The sequence below is a fragment of the Apteryx rowi genome, unplaced genomic scaffold (genome assembly GCF_003343035.1).
Source record: "Apteryx rowi isolate R43461 unplaced genomic scaffold, aptRow1 scaffold_231, whole genome shotgun sequence".
Taxonomy (NCBI): Eukaryota; Metazoa; Chordata; class Aves; order Apterygiformes; family Apterygidae; genus Apteryx; species Apteryx rowi.
The window spans coordinates 1,039,064-1,059,899 of NW_020448653.1; the positions used below are offsets into that span (position 1 = coordinate 1,039,064).

Below are 20,836 nucleotides of genomic sequence, written 5' to 3' on the forward strand. Positions count from 1 at the left end.
ACCTTCATGTTACAAAAAAACTTGATTATTTTTAATGTCATCTTTACCGCCAGACTAAGGCCAGCCCTTTTCTTGTCACTTCTTAGTCTATAGATGATTCTCAAACCAGTTTTGGCAGAGAGTTCAACAGGGCATCGTGAGTCACACTTCCTTTTTCATGGTATTTTTGGAACTATCAGAAATCTTTTAAATACATTCTGACAAATTGAGGAAGAAAAAGCTGCAGTTGCCTCATTTTGATTTGATTGAATCTTGAAAGATAAGGATGAGGGGGAGGGGTGTACAGGGGGTTTCAAAGAAACAATGCTGCTTTGACTCATTTTTTTAGTCCATACTGGGTTGATATATCTGGCCTTTAGCTGCGTGAATTGCTTGTTGAACATGGCTGTAGGATTTAATGCCTCCAACAAATAATTTCTGAACAAAACAGAGGAACGTAGTTATTTCAGTTCACAATGTCCATGTGTGTGATGATAATGAAATTTCAGCACTGATGTCAACAGCACTGATGTGGTTTATTTTTTAGTGGTTGGAGTTTTAGCAAGTGAAGCAGTGTAACTGCCCTTGAGGGTTCTGTGCCCTTTGACAGCAAAGCAGAAAAATATTAGCTGTTCTGCAAAACTGCCTCTGCTGTTCTCTGAAAACAGAAAATATAATCTGGTTTAACAAGCACTAGTGTTCTCATAATGTCAGCTGAACAGGATTATATGAGAATCAATTTTATGTAATTAAACTTCTCTGGCATAAATAGAGATCATTTTCTTAAAAGGGGGGAGAAAATAAAATGTTCGAAAACAAAAAAACCTCCATGACTGGAGTTTTCCCCTCCCTTCCTGCAAAGCAGTTGTTRCCTTCCTACATTAAATGAAAAATGGTAGTTGAAACAAATCTTGGGAAATATCACTCTTTCACTGATGCAGTTAGATTTAAAAAAAATGTGCATTTGGTGTGTGACAATTCCACCAGAAATGGAAAACATAACTTGACAGATGTCTTGTTTTGGGTCTTTCTTGGGCAAAGGAAAAATAGAACAGCAGAGCTTAAAACAATACTGCAGTTCCCCCATCTTTCCCTCCTGTCCGTGTCAATAGGTCCTTCTCAAAGTCACGCTAATATTAGATGCATCCTCTGACGCAAAATGACCTTCATGCAGGAACTAAAAAGAATTTGCTTCAACTGTTCAAATGTAAATTTTAAAGTGACTCTGTTAAAAAGGATGGAGGTATGAATAGAAATATGGGTTGTAAAGGGGAGAGATTTCTGTGTAGGGGTCAGGATTTTGTCTGCAACTCTGGTTTGCATGCAGTAAAACATCCTTTAGCTGGTAAATGCAAATCAAGAAGCAGCAGACCACACAAGGTTGAAGAGTTAATTTAAATCTTTATATTACCAAATGCTATTTAATACAATCTGGGGGCACATAAAACCAAACATTGTCTCACAGTGTTTTTGCAAAGATACAGTACTACCAGGGCAGCTCTTGCAGTACAAATGGATTCTAAAGGAAAAGGAAAGAATTCCAAAAAAAGACTGGACCTAGGAGAAGTGTAATTGCTTTACATCAAACCCATCCCTCTGGATGCTACTTGTCTGTATTCCTGTGTGTTTTCTGCTTCAACATATTTAAACACATACCAAATTACAACCCAGTTATGGATTTATTGGAGCAAAAGCAGCCTCTTGTTTACACACATGTACAGACCTCTCTTCCTAAATATTTCCTTGTCTAATAGCATTGCTATTATGGAAATAGGCCCATGTATTGCATGTTCTGTGTTGCAAGGCAGTGATGAAGCTCTGGTGCTGTATTACAACTGCTTTTTACCTCTGTCACAACCTTACCATCATCCTTACCACTAAATCTACAACTAGCTTTTTGTCCTGTATTAACTACTGAAGGAATGACAGTATTTGGAAACTGATTGCTTTCCCATGCAACTCCAGGGTCACAATGATTGACTGACTGAGAGTGGTCTGCAAAATATCTGGGGGTAAAACTGGCAAGACTTGATCCCTTCCTTCCACTGGGGGAATGTAGACCCTGTGGGACCACATTGTTCATTGTGCGTCCTTAGCCTCCACGCTGGGTGCTGGTCTGGTCTGTTGGCACAGAGAGCATGGAGTGGTGTTGGATCTTGCAGTGATGTCTTACCTGTTCATGACTTGAAATTAAGGTTGCAGAATTAGTCAGTTGTGGTGGGTCTGGACCTCCTGCCTTTGCACTATGGACAATGGAAAGACTCYAGTGGTACCTGGCACCTGCCTAAGGGAGGAAGAAACTGCTCCGTTACTGGCACCAGGCTGAGGATGAGTCATTCTCTCACCCTCAGGGAATGATCATTATAGTCAAGAGAAGTTGCAAAAAGTGCTATATGAAGTGCACATGTGCCTGCACTTCCATCATTCTGATCTTGATGGCACTCATAATTTGGGAGGGCATCATTTGTGCTCATTTCTTCCAGCCCCAGTGCAGTCCTGGGGAGCACTGTTGCTAAGTGAGTGCCTGCTTGCCTTTCTGCATCTGCATCCTGCATCGGTGAACTGAAGCAGCACCCATGAAGTGGGTATTGTTAGTGGAAGAGATACAACTCATTAAACTCTGTAGTAGATCTTACCATGAGGGTTCAGGAGGCTCTTACCCTGTCCTGTCAGTGYGATGATTATTCATTGCAGCTTTCCACCTTGGTGCAGCTGCCCTCCTTCTCCTGTCCTGTGTTCACTGTATATTAAAGGTCTTGCCTGGGTAGAAAACACCTGTCTGCTTTCACTCTTGCCTTACATACAAATGCCAAAATTAAATAAAGGGTTTCTCCTGTCTGGAGTCAAGGTAAAAAGTGATAGTTTTTCACATACCACAGTCTCACTGCTATCTCAGTTTACCAAATTACACACTCCCTGCGTGTTTGAGAGCTGCCTTTCTACATACAGTATCCAGGGGAGCAAGGTCATATCAGGAGGTCTGATTTACATAGTAGTGTTTCTGTGCTTATGTTTTACTACACATCTCAGCTTGAATTAGTCTGTGAACTCTGCTGTTAGTCTTCCAATTTTCCTTTCCCTGATTTTCCCCCATCTCTTAAAGCAAGTATAAGTAACATGAATTATGAATCTTGCCTTTGCTACTGTTTTCCCTTTTTTAACAATGCCTTTTCTCATGGATAGAGAATAATCCAATTATTTGGGAATTTTCTGGCTAATTTAGATAAGACCACATAAGATTCTTTTGTTTGATTAAAAGAAAAAAAGAAAATTTCACTTTAAGTCAAACTTTATTGATGTTTCATCATGATAAGAAAAGGTTTTGAAGTTTTGAAATGTTTCCTTGTTTTGCACAATTTTTTCTTGTAGAATCCAAGAAAATTCTTAGTCAGTATGTATTTCACTTACTCTAGTGGTTCTGTAGCACTTAACTGCTGTGTGACCATCTCAGCCGGGCTTTAGAGCACTGTCCTTACTGACCTGGGAATCTTTCCATTCTAAATGCTTCAGCTACATCATTCTTGCCATACTATTCCATTGTACACCCCTAGTTTTTTCCTATCCAGAATGTTGATTTGAGTCATTTTTCTTTTTCTAGGCAAGTGCCAGAGTTTGTCTCTTCTATGCTTTATAACTATTGGTTTTTTTTCCCTGTACTGCATACCTCCTGTCCTGCAGCTGATGCAGGGATGTGATCATGCAGGAATCTGTGCAATGAAAAAGTTCTTCATGGTATCAGTTGTGGGATCAGACTGAATTTTCAATGGTCAAATCCAAATGTACCACATTAAAATATTTTATCCTGTCCTGTTATTCAAACATTCATGTGTTTGAGTTCAGAACAATGGAAACCTGGAATGTTCTGACTGAATTGCTTTCAAGATGTTTACAGATGCAAGCTCTACTCTGGATTTTCTTACATCAAGAAGTTGTATGTCTTTCTTTTCTAGATTTGAACGTATTCATACAAAGAAAGGGAACTACAGTAAGTCACTAGTTTCAAACCAGGAAGAGGTAGATGATTTAGCAACCTTGGAAGTACTGGATGAGGTAAGACACTTACATTTTTCAAGGTTTCCTGAAAAGTGGGGGGATCAGGTATTAAAATATATTGGTGGACTGTTGATTTTCAAGTTCAGCTATGCTGTCCCACTTTTACTGTGTAAGTGTACAATGGCATTTTACCAGTTTATAGCAAACTTTTTAGATGAGATTTGCTGTGTCTGGAGCGGTTTCAACTCAATGCTAAAACATCCTCTGCAGTTAAAGCCTCGGAGTGTGCAGTGTTACAGCACCATTTGGTTAACTGGATCTATACCACTAGATTTTATTCCAGCTAAATATCTAGTTGGCAATGATCTGTTAACTTGAAATTGGTCCAGCTTCAAGAACAAGCACCTTCTCACATGTTGCTTGGACATCTAGAGTTGTCCTGAACTAGCTTTCTGTAACCTCCTAGGTTGGGTTCTCTCTGACTTTGGTGTGGAAATCCATTGAGATCAATTTATGTCAGCTGAGGCTTGTGACCTGACAGTGCCTTCTGTTGATAACAAAAATTTTGATACAAATCTCACTGGTTTCTCCAAGTCTGAAAAGGAGTCCACTGTGAGCAGGGAAGCACGCATGAAGGAGGAGGGAAGTCCGCTGTGGTTATAGCTTTATGCTTCAAAACCAGAAAGAAGAATCAGGCCACAGCACTTTATCTGCAGGTCTTAGAGTCATCAGCGGTTGCAAGCGTCTATCATCCTTCCTCTACTGAGCTGTCCATGGACTGATACAGGCTATAATTCACATTCTCTATCTGTAAAACTTTTTGATATATTGCATTTTTGTCAGTCCAGAATACTAAAAGTGGCTCTTGACATGGTAAACTGCATAATATTCACAGCCCTCAGGGCACTTTGCATCTTTCAAGAGCTTGTTAATAGTAGCTCAATCTTTCATTAATAGTAGCTGAACTAATCCAGACTTTTCCTCTACTGCACAAGGCTCAGATATAAGCATTTTTTATATTAGGAATAGCCATTTGCTAGCAATACTGGCTTTTATCTTTTGCCGTAAAGCGTATAAACAAGCTGAGCTAAAGAGAAGCCAGAAAACAAGACAAGCCCGAAGTATATCCTATCTCCTCAGAGGTGGAGCATTCTCAGGAAAGTCCTCAGGAAGCCTGCCTCCTCAAGGCGTCATTTGACTATGTGATATTTTTGTAAATCCAGTCCAGTTTATAACCCTGTTCACATATAAATGGCAGCTTCTCAAAAGTATCTCCCTCATTCAAAATCTTCTTTCAGTTTAAGTAGCCCCACCAGAGGAGCAAAGCAGGAGGCCTTCTAGGATTTTGGCGATAGGTGCAAGAAATTACCTTAAAAAGGGCAGACCTTCCCCTAACAAAAATTTGTTAATGTAAATCTGGTCATGGCCAAAAGCAAGGTATGGTTCAGAACCAGAACGGGAAGATTTTATCAAGTCAGTAGAAAGCTTAAAACTAGGGTTTTGTTCTTATGTTTTCCTATGAAGGTAATGTAACGTTTGCAGCTGCTGAGGATTCAGGTCCCCACTGCATTAAGCAAAACACAACACACATCACTGTGAACAGATGGAGGTGGAAGGAAAGCAATGTTTTTTGTATTCCTCTGATGCTTGTGGTTCTGCTCTGATGGAAATAAGGCTTAAGCATTTTCATATGTAACTCAGAATAGTCTAAGTGCTGCTCTGAATTTCTTCAGCCAGAGCTATTGCCTGTTTTGATTGGAAAGCTTACCAGGCAATTTCACCCCAGCTCTGTATGTAGAAGAGGTTGAGGAAAAGTACATCAAGAAGTTTAGTATGCCACTAATGGGCCCCTCTTCTTTCTTGTTTTAGGGAGCACTTGCTTTGCAGCATCAAAGAACAGTCACAACAGAGACTGGTTGTTAATATTGTTAATATAGAAACATATTTATCTACTTACACGGGTGGGATTCAAACAGTTGAACATCTGTGACTTACAGTAACTGAGAGTAATCTTAGAGAAGCTGCAATGGCAGATAGGAATTTAAGCATATAGCTCTTGCCTGATGAGTTACATGAAGTTGTAGAGTTAGAATTTAAGACAGGACTATCACATAAAAACCTTTGATTAGTTGAATTAAACACTACTTATTAGTTAACATTTCTGTAGCCACTTGGAGATCTGTAAATATGTATTGTTCAAAGTTGGTCTGGACACAAGAAATTATGAATGCCAGTTTGAAAGTATCACTCACTTGTGATCCAGACGATATGTATTCCTGACCAGTAGTATCTTCCCTCTCTTTCCCCCTCACTCCTCTGTTTTATATATTTTCCTAATACTCTTTTTTCCTGAGAAACAATATTCCTATTCTTTCTCCATCAGAATACAGTAACAGAGCAGTTGCAGAAGGGTTATGCCAAGGATCAGATCTACACGTATGTAGGGGACATCCTCATTGCTGTCAATCCATTTCGGAACATAGACATCTATTCTTCACAGGTGTGAAAGTCTGGGTTTGGTTTTCTTCTTCTACTCGTACTGATTTCCAGTAAAATATAAATGTTCATGCTAATTATGAAGTAATATTGTTCTTGAGGATTTATTTGAGTTTACTCTGAACAACAGAATTACCGATAGGATTGCCCCTTCTGTAACATGCTGGCACACGTCCTTATATGCTGAATTTCAGCCTAGGAATGAGACACTGCTGGAAAAGGTCCATCTCAGGTACATGAGGTTTACATCTACAGTGTAGAACATGTCTACATCATGTCTAAAGTTTAGATAGCTACCTCTGAGCTAGTCATCCATTATAATTAATAGATAGAAAAAAAGAACGTTGAGGTCATTGTTCTGCCAACTTTCATCTTTGATTTTAGGATGAGATAAACTGCACCTAAACTTCATGAGCTATGTTGACTTGAACCTCACTAAGTGTAAAGGAAGCCAAGGGCAACTAGTTCAGAAGTAACGTGTGTACATATCTATACATTTATACAAGTGGATCTTGCCCACTCACATAAACATAAATATGAAGTGTTACTCACATAAATACTCTTACTTATGCAAAAAGAACAGTGAAGGTCATCATGAACTCCCCAAAATGCTGGTCACATTGTTTACTAAAGAGTTATGTGCTAACACACTGCACATCTGAAAGAGGACTTGATTATCATGTTTACCTTAGTTTTACAGGTGACTGAAGCAGAGTTGTTGCTGGTTTACATCAGCGTTAACCAAAAAAAAAAAAAAAAAAGAAGGTAGCTCTAATGTTGTGTACTGAAGAGAGACCTTTAAGGAAGCAGAGTATTTTGTCCTCCATGGTGTGTTGTTCTGAAATGGCAAGAGACTTGTACAGGTTATCCTGTCTTATAGCTGGAGAGAGTCTTAAAATAGCAAAATGGATGCCATTCTTTCACTCAAAATAGGGAGGTCGGTATATCTTATGTGTACGACAGAGAGGCATCTTCTGAAGAATCTCTTTGTAAAGGTTGCCTAGCTGAGATGTGGTCACACTGGGTAAAATAGTATGTCCTTCCCTGCCTCCCAAACAGGAAGATGTCAGGCCACACAGACCATTCTCGTGCAGCATCAGTAATTTGGCTTTACGTGGCTGCATGGCTCGGGGGAGAGAGGGAGCATTCCTCCTCCTCCACTTCCCAAGGAGAGCTTCTACACTGAGACAAATGACCAAAGTGGAAGCTAGGGGGACTTCCTCCTGAGAGCTAGGGAAGCCATAGCTATTTATCTATTAGACAGTTCACAGAAGCRACTCTGTAAAACTTTAACTTCTATGAAGTTGCCCCCCAGTATACAAAAGGTGACTGATATGAAAGCCTGGGTCTTATTAAATTTGCCATTATTTATTAGCAGTTACTGCAGCTGCAGAAAAGGTCTTCTCTAAGTTTTACCATCAATATCATTCAAAAATGCTACGAGGATGTGAAAGGCAAATAGAATGAAATTATAAGTAGGTCCCTTATGTCTGGTAACTAATTTTTGCTCTAATTGAGTTTCATAGCATAGGCAGGGTTGACATGATACAAAATTGTGCTTGCTCTTTTTTAGTAGTTCTTCTAGTACTAAATACATACAGATCCATGGCATAGTTAGTTCAGTAACAGGACACTCAAGTGAAGAGCATCACTGCTGTCAAGCTCAGCATGCTGTGCACTATTTGGAAAATAGAACAAAATCTAGTGAAATAGTTCAAAAGGAGGTGTCAAGGGGACACAGGTAATATTTTCATTTTTCTTGCACTTAGCATTCCAAACTCTATATTGGAGCCAAACGGACTGCCAACCCTCCTCATATTTTTGCTGTTGCTGATATAGGATATCAGTCCATGGTGACATACAACTCGGATCAGGTAAAGATCAAGTGTCATATTTACACCTTTTTTAGGCTGAGAGATATGCAGTGAGCTCAGACTTATGCTCTTGTCCTCTACAGTGTATTGTTATTTCTGGAGAAAGTGGAGCTGGCAAGACGCAAAGCGCCCATCTCCTGGTTCAGCAGCTCACTGTCCTGGGCAAGGTACGTTTCAAAGGGGATGTGCCTGTGAGGCTTCGATATCTGAGGCCTAATTGACTGAATATAGAGACAGGGCATTGGTAATGGGCCAAGACTGTAATATATTTTTTGAAGTACTTAAGGACAGACTGGAACATGATGATGATCCACCTACCCCTTCCTCCCTCCTGAACTAGGGTCACTTGGAAGTATTTCTGTGAGGAGGTACCCATTGCAGCGAGGCCTGTGACTTCTTCATTCTCTGATTGTCTTCAGGTCACCCAAACTGTACTAAATAAAATTATTTTCTAGCTTTCCACCTCCCTCCACAACTAAATTGCTGTCAGTGGGATATGGTCATTCTGGGAAGTGACCAACATAATCGGCTGAATCAAATGCCATTTTTACATTTCCCAAGTCAGCTGCAAGCAAGATGGTCCATCTATATGGGACAGTGCAGCAATAAGCAGATGCTAACGTAGATCCTAAAAGCAGGCTGGCCATCTCAGGATGATGAAGCACATGAACTGATTAGCTCTGTTATTGCCACTATGCTCATATAATTCTGTGTGTTATCACTTTCAGCCAGCCATCAATTCTGCAGATTGCTATATTGTGACGCGTTTCATGGTATATACATGCCTTTCTTTCCATATCGTTCACACTAGAATGACTGGCCTGATGATGTGCCTTTTTATTCACAAGTATAGTGGATATCCACATCTGGGTCAGCTTGTGAAAGTCTGGTGTATCAAACGGTAGGTGTATATAAACAGTGGAACATTCAGTGGGAGAAAGAAGACTTTTAATAACTGGTTGCATTGCATTTTGATGCCTTCTTGAGCCTGCAGGAGCATATCTCTCTGAGATCCATGGAAAGGTAGGGACCTGAGCATCTAAAGAGAAAAATTAATTGGTCAGTGTGATTGATGAAAACTCAAAGACTGCATTTGTCCATACTAGGTGAAATCTTTTTTTCCTGTGAAATCATTTACATTCTTTACTTACTTACTGAGACATGCTCAGATGGGCATGTGTGRGCTAGCTCTGAACTTGTTCATGCACTTGCAGTTTCAGTGAAAATGAGGAGAACATGATCTAACACTCACATAGGCATAGTTTAAAGTTGTTAGCTTGTGCCACAGCACCTTCAGTACTGTAGTCATGTATACTAATGAGTTAAGGTACCACAGGTGTGAGATGTGCCTGACCTTGCTAACAGTTGTACTTTGAGGTGTTCGTTCGCTGTAACAAAGCTGCCAGAATGTCAGGTGAGTAGCAGAATAAATAATGAATAAATAATAGTTAATGCCCCCATTCATTCTTTTCTGTACTGAAGCTTATGTCCAGCTTGAGGTATTGAAGTAACCCCATTGAGGTTATGTGCATCGAGCTAAACATGTAGGTGAGGATTTCATTGTGTTGGTTTTGCTCACTGACACAGGAAAGAAAGAAAAAATTCCCTTCAATCTTTCTTTCCCTGTTCAAAGTCTGGTGTATATTCTTAGGTCTAAATGTGAATTTTAAAAATACAAAATAAAAGTCACACTTCATGGTACTGACTATGAATGGAAAGAAACATTTAAGAATGGACATATTGGGATGATTACTGATAACTTTCAGCAAAGTCTTTTTCATAACTAGGCTAATAACAGGACTCTACAGGAGAAGATCCTCCAAGTGAATAACCTGGTAGAAGCATTTGGAAACGCAGGCACTATCATCAATGATAATTCCAGCAGATTTGGAAAATATTTGGAAATGAAATTCACTTGTGGTGGCACTGTAGTAGGAGCTCAGATTTCAGAGTATCTCCTTGAAAAATCCAGAGTTGTCCACCAGGCAGTGTAAGTATAAAAATAATATTTGGAGTTTACAGAGTAGGTCTTGTAATGCAGGAAATTATCTTGGGACAAAACAGAAGGATGAATAAGGTACTGGATTTTTTTCTAATTAATAACATGTGAATAGCTTATAAATCTGTAAGCTAACTGAAAAATACTTCCATATTTTTTCATTGTTTATTTCATTATTTAAACAAATCCCATAAAAGGCATGTGTGATATATAAAAAGGATACCGAATGTGTAAAGAATTTAAAACTTTCTAATAGTTTAATTATAAAATTCTTTGTGGAAGTCTGAACCAAGCTTTTAGTATTAATTCATATCTTGGATTAAATGCCTTTATGTTTCCTCTAGTATTATAGCTTTTGTTTGCAAAGTGCTCATTTTCAGTTTCGGAGCACCTAATAAAATACAGTTTAAAAAGTATTATGAACCTGTATACATCCATCTCTCATGTTTTTATGTATCATAATGCAAAATGATAGAGAAATTAAATGGCGTTTCCAATGAATTTAAATTCTTGAAATGTATTTGCTATCCTAATATATAGCGTATTCAGATAAAAATATTTTAGCAACTCTATTTCTGTCATAATAACAATAGGAAAAATAGAGTTTAGGATAAGGAATTTTGTCACTGATTTAAATTTTACCACTTGCTGATCTTATACTCATTTTTACTCTTGTTATAATTCTGCATGACCTTGTTGCCTGTTGTACCTTTGTGATATAAAACATCTAAGTATCATTTAGAATGATTTAACAGACAGTTTAAAGTTAGAGACAATTTTATGAAATGCTSTTTTTCCCCCATTTGAACACAATCACAGAAACTGCTTTTTCAGAAAAAAAACCCCACTTTTTCATAACTTTTCATGGGTTTGTTCTGTTGCTGTCAGTTGGTGCTTATTTTTAGCAGCATGCTGAAACAGGAGGTCAGCAAACCGTTTAGGTGCCTCAAATGCTGTTTAGGTAGGTGTTTAGATGTCTGAATTCACAGGAAAATGCCACCGAGCTCTGTGTGTGAGGACGCTGTAGGAGGCTGAAGGCTGAAATGTAAACTTCCAAGGGTGCCTGAAGGCTGTTTGCATTCAGCAGTGCATTCGCCTCTTCGCTGAGCTCACCATGTTGTTGGTCCATACGGCCACACCAGTGCAGGGAACTGGCATGTTGGTACTTGTGCTGCACAGGGAGTCTGTTGTGCTCTTTTGGGAGAACATGACTCCCAAACTCATTTGGAGAGTAAGAATGACTTTTTGCAGAAAACCAGTGACTAAATTCCCCAGAAAATGGGAGACCCAAGTTCCAGGCCCACTTCAYGCTAAGCAATTTTGAGCCTGCGTCTCCCACCTTTCCAAGGCAATCCRCAAACCATCAGGACACAGTGAGGAGTCAGAGGGCACTGAGGGAGCAGGTATGGGGATCAACTCCTGCTCCTTGAATTAATCTTGTTTTCTATCCAGTGATTGTCTACAGTAAAATATGTAAACTAAGTTGGTACCAAACTCTCCTTGTGCAGGGACCAGTGCACTGGGCTCTGAACTCATTTCACAGAAGCATGTAAGTGCTGCAGGAGCACACACCTCAGCTCATGCAGAACCCAGAAATTTGAGCACAATCCCTTTTTTGCTCTTTCGTAGTGACCAACTTGGACATCTCAGTGTTCAGTGGTGGTTGTGAATTCCCACCTAAACACCTAGATGTTCTTCATAAAATGCACAAGAACCTTGGGCATCTGTCCTGGGTTTGAGCACCTAACTTTTAGGCAAAGCTTTACACGTCATAAGGCCCTTAGCTGAGTGCCTACTCATGTGCTTTCCTGGTTCAGGGCTAAAGAACTCAGTAAACATGTTGGACTAAATGAATCAGGAGTGCACAGCTCTCTCATGGGCAGTAGCTTTTTTAAAAATCTGCAGGTTAAACTGCCCAGTTAATCAGAGTGGGTGAGGCAGCATACAGGATCTGACCCAGCATCTACCAACTGCATCAAAGGCAGGGTGGCATTTAGCTGCACAGAGCAGCCACATGGGCAGCTTCAAAACAAACACACTGTGCTACAGCAAGGATGTTCAGTTCACATGAACTTATGAAGTACAGCTGATTTCAGAGCCCTCTGTCAGTTTGCATGAGATGAAAGTCTTGCCTGTTAAAATAACGTTTAATAATAGCATCTATGTCTTCAGTAAATGTAACATTGTTGCATTACTAACCCAGTTTGTTGTTTGTATTTTTTCAGAGGAGAGAAAAATTTCCATATTTTTTATTATATTTATGCTGGTCTCGCAGAAAAGAAAAAATTGGCACATTATAAATTGCCAGAATATAGACCTCCCAGGTAATGCAGTTTATTTTTACATAAATTGATTACTAAGAATTGCAGTGTTATTGAATTCTCTGTCTCATTTACGTTCTAACTTTGTGTCTGTCAACTCTTTCAGATATCTGCAAAATGATCATTTCAGAATAATGCAAGATTTTATGAATAATAGCTTTTATAAATCCCAGTTTGAGTTAGTTGAACAGTGCTTCAAAGTCATAGGTTTTACACTGGAGGTGAGTGTTGATAAGCCTATTTATTTTTTTCTTTCTTTCTTTATTTTATTTTTGAACTTTAATAGGTACCTTGCTCAGGAGAAACTTATATAAAACTTTCAAATAATCTCCCTTGTTATTTTTCTTCCTTTAGCAGTGTTTATGCTTTAGGATATTGCATACTCAATTTACTGTTATATTACTACATTTAATTTTTGAAGGTATCAAGGCATTGATAAACTAATAGAATGGTATTAGTCAACAAGATGTTGAAATCAGTGAACACAGCATAGCTGAGTAATGGGGGCAAAAAGCTTTTGCAAATTAAATGCATAGAAAACAATGTTGTGACTATTTGTTAGCCTATAATTTAGGCCTGTGAATATGAGCCTTATCTCTTTTTTAAGTTGAAGTCCATGGTGAGAGTTTTAAAAATTCACTGAGTTGTTCCAAGTTTTGATGAATTCAGTGTATTTTCATGACGTCAGGGGCAAAGTTGAGTGAAGTTTTCACTTCCCTTTAGGGTGAATCTGAATGCTGAACATAAACTGAACCCATTCTTTCTTTATGATCTCATATCATCACTCTGCTGGCCATTGAACCCCTCTCATCAGTCTGTATTTGTTATAATTACAGTAAAAAACAGGCCTCTGGAATTCTGAGCTAGGATGCAGGGGAAGGAACCCTGCACCCATCTTGCACACTTGTTCTCGCTTCTTAGGAGAAGTGATGCTTCACAGCTGTAGTTTACCATTGACTTTATTACTCACAAACAGTAGTGGGAGTATGATCCATGCAGTATCTCTGAAATACARCATTAGTGCTGCAGGCTGCATATGTTTTGGTTTCTTTGAGAAAACTGTATGTTCTATGGAGCTTTTCTTGGAAAACTACTCATTTTAGTTAAAAATTCCCAGCTTCTTTCAATGTAAATCTTTGAACTTTTATCAGAACAGATTTATTCAGCTATCTGCTCCTCAAGTTCTGTCAGTTCTGTCACAGCACAGAAGACCTTGATAAGCCCTAATTAATACTGTGTAAAGCAGCAAGTCTGTTTGCACTCCCTTTTCTTTTGTTCAGTTTGATGGATAGCAACAACAAAGGATTGATACCCATCCAAAAGAGAAAGAGACTGTCCTTAGATTTTGAAGATCCAGTTAGAGTTGTGTCATTGGCCACRATATGCACTCCTAGCATATGCATCTTCATTTGACTAACTCAATAAGCCACCATGTGGTTAGTCGGTGAAAAACTGTTTACCTGTAGACTCCTCACAGTCTCAGACCTAGGTTGAGTACCATAAGCAAGTGAATTCTGATAATGTGTGAGCCCTATGCATGTTAGCCCCGTCTTACATTCTCCACAGGTAAATTAGCCTGTCTGAGACTGAGTGATTGATTGCAAGAGTGAAGGAGTAGAGAAGTCTTTCTCCCCATTGAGGTTCCAATACAGGATACAAGGCAACTGTACGGGACTGTATGGGTTTTCCATGTAAATCTCTCAAGAACTGTGAAGGAGGCATTGCCTTCTCTGCTTCCAGAGCAGCTAGCAGAGAAGGCTGCCAACAGCAGAGGAATGGTTGACTTGTTTCCGAATGGTGGCAGCAGTCTGATGAGTTCTTGGACTGTGCCTGCATAATGCTTCCCAGCACTTCCAGGTGAACTCATGTTGTCCACAAGGTGGAGCGGTGGCTATTTGCCAAAAATCAAAGTGTGTTTGTGCAGACACTGTTTCCTTCCAGTGAGAGAAAGATACTGTATCTCTACTGAATCTATGTCTATCTAATCTATAATCTAGCTAATCTATCTATATCTATCTAATCCATATGTATACTGAATGAGTTCCTTCTCTAAGTGAATTTTTTAGTAATGCAGCCTTATGCTTTGACATTCATCCAGTGTACAGAGAAGTTTCTATATATGTATGTATTTTATCAGCAGAAAAACTTGGATAGAAAACCTTCTTGACTCCAATTAGATTTCAGAACTAAATGTTGGTTTTCTCTTTTAAATTTATTTTTAACTGACAAGCTTTAATGGTAACTTTACTGTCAGTACTTTCTGTCTTAAAGTCACACTGTTTTACTTTAGGCCACATGGCAAAATTAATAGAAAAGGATTGCCTGGGGTGAGCAGGAACCATTCTGTATGAGGCAGATCAGCCCAGATTTAACATGCACTGGAAAAGAGCACAAAATTGTCAGCAGCTATACATATTGTACAACATAATGGTAGAAGTCAGGTTATCGATTTCTTTGCATTTCATCTGTGTTCCTAAGCTTAAAATGAAAATTATTGCTTAAAACCTAGACAAACTGTGAGCCAATTATCCAGAGCATATTTTTTTAGAGTGAGCTTACCTAGTTTGTCTTGCTGTCACTGGAATAATTAATTTATTAACTGCTAGAATAACTTCTGCAAGTGCTGAAAGCAAGATCAGGTCTTTTAGAGCAATGAAGGATTTTGTCAGAGCAAATGATGCCTGACACTGTACCAGCAAACTACTAAATATTAGAGATAAAATGCTGTAGAATTATGAAAAGTCTATCCTCATAAATTACTAATCAAACTTACAAAACTGCTTCATATAAAACTGCTGTAAAACTTATGGAACTTATAAAATACATTATTACTGTTTGATTTGGAATATATAGTATCCCRGATTCCTAACTTAAAACTGAACCTGCTTTATAGATATACCTTAGAAAATACTCAGAGATCATAAAGCATACTGAGAAATGTTCGCAGTTCATATGAAAATTCACAGCTGAAGTTCACAGTTCAAATCTAAGTCAAACCTGCAATGAAGGCATTATTTCRTGAATTGCAAGTATGATTTTGTCATGTATAAGTACTTGAAATCATTTATTGTATATATCACTTCACTGTGCAGACTAGTATTAGTCTTATTTGAAGGCAGAATCCCTTTTTGGAACCTACTAAATCATTTGAAATCTGTAGAACCCAGGCACATGCTTCAATAAAGTACATGCCAAAGTGCTTTAGTGAGTACACAATTCCTTAATGACACTTTAAAGGGTTAATGGCTTTGCCAAATCAGAGCCATGTGAGGTCTCATTCTTCTCCCAGCGAAACTCTTTTTTCTGTTGAGGTCAGTGGGAGCTGCAGCAGAGCTATCATCTGGAGCACCTTTGTTTCCATGATCCAAGAAGCTTAGATGGAGATTTTTGAAATTTTTGTTGATCTAGGTATTACAGTTTTAGCCAAGGTTGTGCCTGCAGACACAGTGAAGGGTGGATATAAATAACTTCTGAATTCCTTCCATGTAAGAGGATTATGCTCACCACTGTTCTGTGCTTCCCCTATTTCATGTCAATCCTGTCTTGTAGACACTTACAGAAGAGAGATTAGGTTGTGGTTTGTCTTGCCCTCTTTGGGTGATCTTAYGCTTGAAAGAGACTTGTGCCAAGTACAGAATAGGGAATAATTGCTGAAGAAAGTATTCCTAAAAGTAGTGGTCATGTGGCAGACAACAAGTGAGAGAAAGTGATTGTTCCGGGTGTAGGAAACAACACGCTCGACAGAATAGCATGCTGGTCACACAAACCAAAGTGACAAATCTGTCAGGCTACTAAGTGTTACATCTTTTTAATATACCTTTCAGGAACTTGGAAGTGTGTACAGTGTTCTGGCTGCCATTTTAAATGTGGGTAACATTGAATTTTCTTCAGTGGTATCTGAACATATGATTGACAAGAGCAACATTTCCAATCCAGTAGCCCTTGAGAATTGTGAGTGGGTTTTTTTTGATTTAAGATTATATTCCGTTAGTATTTTATTAATCAATGTCTTTTATTGCAAGAGAGTTATCAATGAAAACTGTATTCACATGGAAATTTTGCAAGAATAATTAAATGCTGAAGTTGAGTTAATTACAGGTCCACCTGAATTCAAATATAAAAGGAAGGAGTTTTCCATATTATGCGCCTGATTTTACTAACCAACTAGTGACATTCAGGAAACATGACAAATACTAGAGATGCCTGAAAAGAAAATCTTTGATATTTTTTCTCAAGATTTTTTGAACATTTTATGAAGAACTTCATTAACATTTTGAAAATTTTTTTTGTCATATTTTTTTCACAACCTCATTACTGGCTCCCTGCCTATGCACAATGAAATACCGCTTACTAATTCTTTGGAAGGGATGCCTTACRTTGTAGGTTGCAAGGAGGCAGAGGAGTGGAGAGGGCAAAGATACTCAAGGAGGTTACTGTTCTTTTTCGGTAATTATAGGGGGGGAGAGAATGAAGTCTTCACACTATCTTCTTACATGTTTTCCTGTCATAGGTAGAAAAATATCGTGCGACTGGGAAAGACGCACCCCTTTTTTAAAGAAAGAAAAATAAAAGGGGATTGCAGGGGCAGATTATAACTGAGAGGAATACTCATACCTCACAACTTTCATGCTCCTGACCTAGTCACCTGGATTYGCTAGTGTTTCTCCAAAGACAATTAGGAGGAATTATCATAGAGCAATCCAGAACACCTAAACAAGGCCTTTGCTTTGAATTACTTACTTATTGACTACAGTGGAAGCAGAGAAGACTGGTGTCTAAATTAGATACAGCCATTTGGTGTAAACAGCCTCATTAGTTACAGCTGAAAACTTTGATTTGGCCCTTACTTGTAACACGTTGTACTTGCAACCTTGACCAAAGCAATGCATATTTTTCCTTCAGAAATCTGTCTCTGAGCTGTGTTTATGACTTTGCTTGTTAGGTGCTTCCTTGCTGTGTATTCAGGCAGATGAACTGCAAGAGGCCCTCACTTCTCATTGTGTAGTGACTCGAGGAGAAACGATTATTCGTCCCAACACTGTGGAAAAAGCAACTGATGTCCGAGATGCCATGGCCAAAGCACTGTATGGGCGTCTCTTTAGTTGGATAGTCAATCGCATCAATGCTTTACTCAAGCCTGACAAACATTTAAGGTAAAGGAAACATTTCCAGAATTAAAAGATATTTTCTGTGGGAATAATGTGTTTTACACTAGAGCATTAATTTTAATTAACTAGACTCTTCTATTTTTTCTCTGATACTTTTTTATTTTGTTCTGTTTTTTCTCTGATACTTTTTTATTCTTGACAACACCATGTAAAAAATAAGTTTTTATCCTGTTCATAGTATTTAGTGAAAGTACAGTAGATATTGATAGTATAGGCATTTGCTATTTTCCTATGTGTTGTTAACTTAGTTAGCCCTTTGTAAATTATGCGTAACTATTGAAATTACATATTAACACTTTTTCCTTTTTCTCTTCCTATTTACTCATAGTACTCAGGGTCAACTCTTGACATTCATCTGTTGATTATACAGGTTGAATTCTGCTCTCATTTGCATCCGTGTTGTTGCTTGTGCTGCTGCTGTTACAAAATATTTATGTGAGAGTGGGTTCCAAACATACTTGCTGAGGTTAATGCCCACCCTGCCCTTAAACACAGAAAGATGCTAGGAATGAGGATATACTATGTTGGGCAAATTAATCAAAGAAGAACTGATGCAGCTTGCATTGTAAATCCAGCAGGTCAGGGCCCTCTCTGGCTGCCAGTAGAGCTCTTTTCAAGTTGAATACTCACAGTGCTGGTGAGGAAGTGGAAAGTTCAACCTGAAATGTTCACTGTACAAAAACCCAGAAGTCTGCTTTGTTTTTGTGGTAATAAAACAATTTATATTTGCTGGTTTATTGTAATTAGCTCTGGAGAGGAACCGGGCAGACAAATTTCAGCAGTTTATTCACCTCAAAAGGTAATTTCCAGACAGATAAAATGATTACAAAATTCAGATCAAGATCAGTAAGTACTTTTGGTCTCTCCAAAATGAAACACTTCTGTTTTTCAAAGTGGATTCTCAAAGAGGCTCAATTGCCATTCACAGGTATCTTGAAGCAGGTTCTACATACCTAATATCCTATACTTTTTATGGACAAAAACAATGTTGAGAGAAAGCTCAAATGGGGTTTGTGGGTGGAAAGTGTGGATTTTTTTAATTTAGCTAGTAAAAAATACTAATGCCAACCTCAGTTTGTTAGAAAAATATATCTTTGTGTTATTTTTTGTTTCAGCCAATAAATAAAAGTATTAATGTTTTTTGTCAAGTTGCAGAAATGATCATGTAGCTCTCAGAATTCCTTGGGCTAAAATTTCAGGCTTAGTTTTTTACTGGTAGTACTTTTCTGGAATTGAATGGTAGTGTAAATTCATACCACACACCAGTACTTAATACTCAGACTAGTTAGATGCATAAAAGTTCTATACATTCATTCTTCAGACTGTCATATTCAAATAAGCAATTTTAATTGTTGCAGATAAATAATACAAAGGAATAATGTTTAATTTCAGCGATCTTTAATTTGAAGGTGCAATTGAGTAAAGCCTGTTTTATTACAAGAGAAACAAAAAGAACTGCATGCTGTTTCTGCACTGTAGTCAGCTTTTTACATCAGACTAATGGCTAATAAATACTAGTTTAAAAAGAAAATTGCAAATCTTCTATGATTATCAGTTGACTTTGTCCTTATATGATTCAGTGTATCTGGTTTGCAAATACAGTCATCTTTGAATTTATGTGCACTTACTGTACTTCAAATAAAAATTGATTGTTACTTTAAGAGAAATCTGGTTTAGCAAAATTCATCCTATTTGATTGTCTTACAGACTTGGCCTATTATCTGCTATTGTGAAATAATAATGGAGCTAGTCGGTGTAAAATAATTGAGGTACAACAATAAAAAGTTTATTTAATCTTTGCAGTGGTAATGATGGTGGTTTGAACATTGGAATTCTTGATATCTTTGGCTTTGAGAATTTCAAAAAAAATTCTTTTGAACAACTCTGTATCAATATTGCCAATGAACAGATTCAGTTCTACTTCAATCAACATGTCTTTGCTTGGGAACAGGTATGTTTTGAATATTTTATTAAAGGTTAGTATTGCTGAACATAAAAAACCTTGTCTCAAGAAACTACACAGTTCTTTTTCCATAACAAGTTGTAAATTGCAAATTACAACAAATGTTTTCTGAGTGTATAGGCAAAGCACTGCTGGGTTGCTATTTGCAAGTAGAATGCCCACCTAAAATGTATTAAATTTGAAATTTATGGTATCTAAGCAACAGAATACAGTGATAATCAGTCTGATGCAAATGCAATTTTATTTTCCTGAAGAATAGCAAGCGATGTAATGTATGGTTCTACAGTAAAAAAATGTAAATGAGCGGTAACATAATTTGTAAAGTGTAGCATTCATAATAGCTTACTAATAAGCATAATGAAAACTGAGATTTCACTGTTAAAAACTGGAAATCTTGCAATTATTTTGTTCTTATTCAGGAACTAGACCATCTAAGCTAAATAATGATGGATTTAATCTAAATAATTCGATGTGAAACAGAGAAAAGGAATAGAATTGTAATTATAAAAGTTAATGAAATTCAAGGGGACAGTGAAAAACCTCAAAGAGTGATCATCTCAACTTTGTAAAGAATTCCATGAAAATTACATTAATCATCTATAAATCATTATCCAATAATGTTATTTGAAAAAAATAACATCTGTGGAAAAAAAAATTAAATTCACTGAAAATAGAAATATTCCAGAATGCTGCATGACCAGGACACTCAACATTCAAATTTTCTGTTTTGTTGAAATTATTATTTTTTGAGAACCATAGACCAAAATCTTCCTAAATATTAATTTTAATTTTTAGTAGGAAAAGAGTATTTTGTCAGTTTTAATCACTGCTTGTTTTAAGGATGAAACAGATACAAGTTTGGACTGTGTCTATATATGTAAGCGTGTACATGCACGTGTTAGTTTGGAGGTGTAAAATGGAAAATATTATTAAATGGTCATCATTTTTTCTTGTTCCCAGTTATTTCAGGAAATGCTGTCTTGCAGTCCTAGATCTTGTAGTTGTTTCTTATAGATTCATGTTAGAGATTTCTCAGTCACAAA

The 20,836-nt window shown here is 37.7% G+C and overlaps 1 protein-coding gene across 1 annotated transcript in view; it reads left to right on the top strand.

Moving 5' to 3' along the window:
• MYO3A (myosin IIIA) overlaps positions 1-20,836 on the top strand; it is a 126,181-nt gene that overhangs the window by 52,121 nt on the left and 53,224 nt on the right. The window contains exons 9-18 of the mRNA XM_026065754.1: positions 3,930-4,029; positions 6,356-6,472; positions 8,238-8,342; positions 8,426-8,509; positions 10,130-10,332; positions 12,567-12,665; positions 12,769-12,883; positions 16,487-16,613; positions 17,605-17,815; positions 19,634-19,781. Coding sequence (XP_025921539.1) covers positions 3,930-4,029; positions 6,356-6,472; positions 8,238-8,342; positions 8,426-8,509; positions 10,130-10,332; positions 12,567-12,665; positions 12,769-12,883; positions 16,487-16,613; positions 17,605-17,815; positions 19,634-19,781 — 1,309 coding nt within the window. The remainder of the gene's footprint in view (positions 1-3,929; positions 4,030-6,355; positions 6,473-8,237; positions 8,343-8,425; positions 8,510-10,129; positions 10,333-12,566; positions 12,666-12,768; positions 12,884-16,486; positions 16,614-17,604; positions 17,816-19,633; positions 19,782-20,836) is intronic.